Below are 2,588 nucleotides of genomic sequence, written 5' to 3'. Positions count from 1 at the left end.
TGAGTTCAATTTGACATCTCTTGATTTATACGCATGTTAATCAGTTCAATATTTTCAGAATTTCGGTCAGTCACTGATTGGTTTTCACAATGCTATCAATTACAGGAAATGGAACTCATCTGTGATTTAAGAGGGCACATGGAGCAACTTCACCAGGAGATGGCTGAGCTAAGAAGATCAATTATGAGCTGCATGGACATGCAGATGAAATTGCAACAATGGTTTAATCGGGAAGTTCGTTCGGGTGAGACTTGAAAATTAATTGTTTATAAAGCTAGAGAATAATGTTGAAGTCTTTGTAATCTAATTGCGATGAGTACTGTCCATGAAATGATTAACACAGATGGAGGGGAGGGGAAGAATTCAGCAGATAGGGCACCATGGAAACGCAGTTGCTGTATTTGCTATGAAGTGCAGGTTGACTCACTTTTGTACAGGTAAGTAAGCATGTAGTAGCAATACTAGTATTAGCTAGTATTAATTTATTAGTATTTGAGGAAAGCAGAAGATACAAAAGTGAGTAGTGCGACATGGATTTTATTTTCAGATGCGGGCACATGTGCACCTGTCTGAAATGTGCGCATGAATTGCAATGGAGTGGAGGAAAATGTCCAATCTGTCGGGCTCCCATACTGGATGTTGTAGCATACCAGCCAAGTGAACGAGTTCTTGCTTCTGATGGAGGACCGTCTGCATTCTTAATCAACTCTAATTAAATTTTTAAATCAATGAAGTGCAACACACTTATTAATTAACTCCCCATCGTATTGTGGAAGTTTAATTAATAAAAAGAAATGGGTTGCTAATATCAGTGAGTCTTTATCTTTGTAATTATTTTATCTATCTATCTATTTAATTGTTAGATATATATGTGCACACACACATACTACCAGCAGTAACAATTTCCTCAATGACGAAATCCGAAGCAACTAGCTAGCTAGTTAGGTCTCAATGCTACTGTGGATGTGTTATTTTTAGAATTTTTTATTAATTTGGTTAATTTTTCCTTCATTATTATCATAACAATCTAACCTTTGGTCAACATTATCAGAAAAATATTTTTTGAAAAAGAGTAAGATATATATTTATCTTTATATGTATATAATGTATTATATATATAGATTGTGCAAAATTAATAAAGAATCCTTATTATTATGTTGATAAAATTACTATATTTTGTAATAATGATAATAATAATGTAATGAGGCAAGTTTGAATTGATTAAGATAATGTTGTCTTGTTAGCTTTGTACATCGATCTTCCTAGCTAGAATAATTACGAGAAATATTAATTGTTAATCTTTTAATTACCAATTTCATACATCAATCTAGTACCGGCAATGGCACGAGTAACATATAGAATTGGCATTACCTTGAAAAAGAAAAATATCGCGATAGAATTGACAACACCTCCTTCCCAGCTGTCTCATCCATTAGAAAATTGTAGCCTTGCGAACGTCAATCATGCAAGTGCCTCTCATTATTGGTTCAAAAATGTTGCGAAAAAAGCACATGGTTTGTTTCTCTTGTGACGTTGAGATGTCAAGCTGTCGCTACTGTATCATGCATGCCCCAATTCTCTTCTCATTACGTTCCATAATTTGCAATGAACCACCATTACTGCAACCTTTCATACGCTCTCAACTGCATAATTTAATTTGACCCACCTACATTTATGTAACACAGATTAATTAAAAAGAAAGCATCAAGTATTTGACTGATACTACTTCTCCCAGTGGCATGGGGAATTCTCTCTGGTTTTTTAATTATATTTTAGAAATACCTAGCCAAGCATGTTTTGTTATTATAGATTACTGTCTTAATCTGCTGCTTCCCTTAGGGTTTCATACCCCCAACTCGCAGTATATATATTGATCACCATCAAGGCACAGAACAACCTGCGTCGCTTGACGCTTTCAAAATAAGTTAAAAGACATTTTGCAACTCTTTGTACACCAAGTAGTAGCAGTATAACCATGAACATTAGGAGTGTGTATGTGGCAAAGTGCCCCCTACAAAAAAACCAAGGGGCATATCTTTTGAAGCCTGCCAGCCAACAAAATCAACTGCACATGATATGCAAAAACTTCTTTTTGTCATGATGCATAGCGGTACCTTGCTAGCCTAATAATTGTCCAACTCATCACATGCTTTGTTTACAACATGCAATGCAAGATTTAGATTGGCCATAAATACCTAGTCGTTACTGAATTAGCATTTTCAACACATGAACCTTGAATTCAGGTTCAGGTTTCAGAGTTACTTGATATACAACCGGCTGTGGACTCCAATAATTATATGTGTTGCATATTACTTTTACTAGCGTCTAGATACCCTAGGTATAGTTGATAGGAAGGTAGGCAACCGATTATTCATGGCAAGTAAAGCGCAAATCAAACTCTCACAATGGGAAATAAATGGGCAGGCAGTTCACCAGGTTGTTCCATGACCGGCCTGTGTGCCAGCTCGATTATATCCTCAAGTTAATGAACAAATACTGATCTACTGATCTCATTTAAGTTAATTTAATGAAGAAATCCTCAAGTTTAACACTGGTAGTTGTTGCAAATATATTCTTAGAAAAATGTT

The 2,588-nt window shown here is 35.4% G+C and overlaps 1 protein-coding gene across 1 annotated transcript; it reads left to right on the top strand.

The window, feature by feature from the left end:
• Nucleotides 1-108: 108 nt before the first annotated feature.
• Nucleotides 109-1,026, top strand: LOC110428671 (putative E3 ubiquitin-protein ligase LUL4). The gene is made up of 3 exons (XM_021444568.2): nt 109-244; nt 344-437; nt 548-1,026. The coding sequence occupies exons 1-3, from the start codon at nt 109-111 to the stop codon at nt 714-716; spliced, it is 399 nt and encodes a 132-aa protein (XP_021300243.2). The 3' UTR covers nt 717-1,026.
• Nucleotides 1,027-2,588: the final 1,562 nt, after the last annotated feature.

This window comes from Theobroma umbraticum, unplaced genomic scaffold, assembly GCF_002168275.2.
Source record: "Theobroma umbraticum cultivar Fairchild unplaced genomic scaffold, ASM216827v3 scaffold_1682.0, whole genome shotgun sequence".
Lineage (NCBI taxonomy): Eukaryota > Viridiplantae > Streptophyta > Magnoliopsida > Malvales > Malvaceae > Theobroma > Theobroma umbraticum.
Note: the sequence above shows the minus strand (reverse complement) of the source record. Positions and strands in the feature narration are given on the sequence as shown.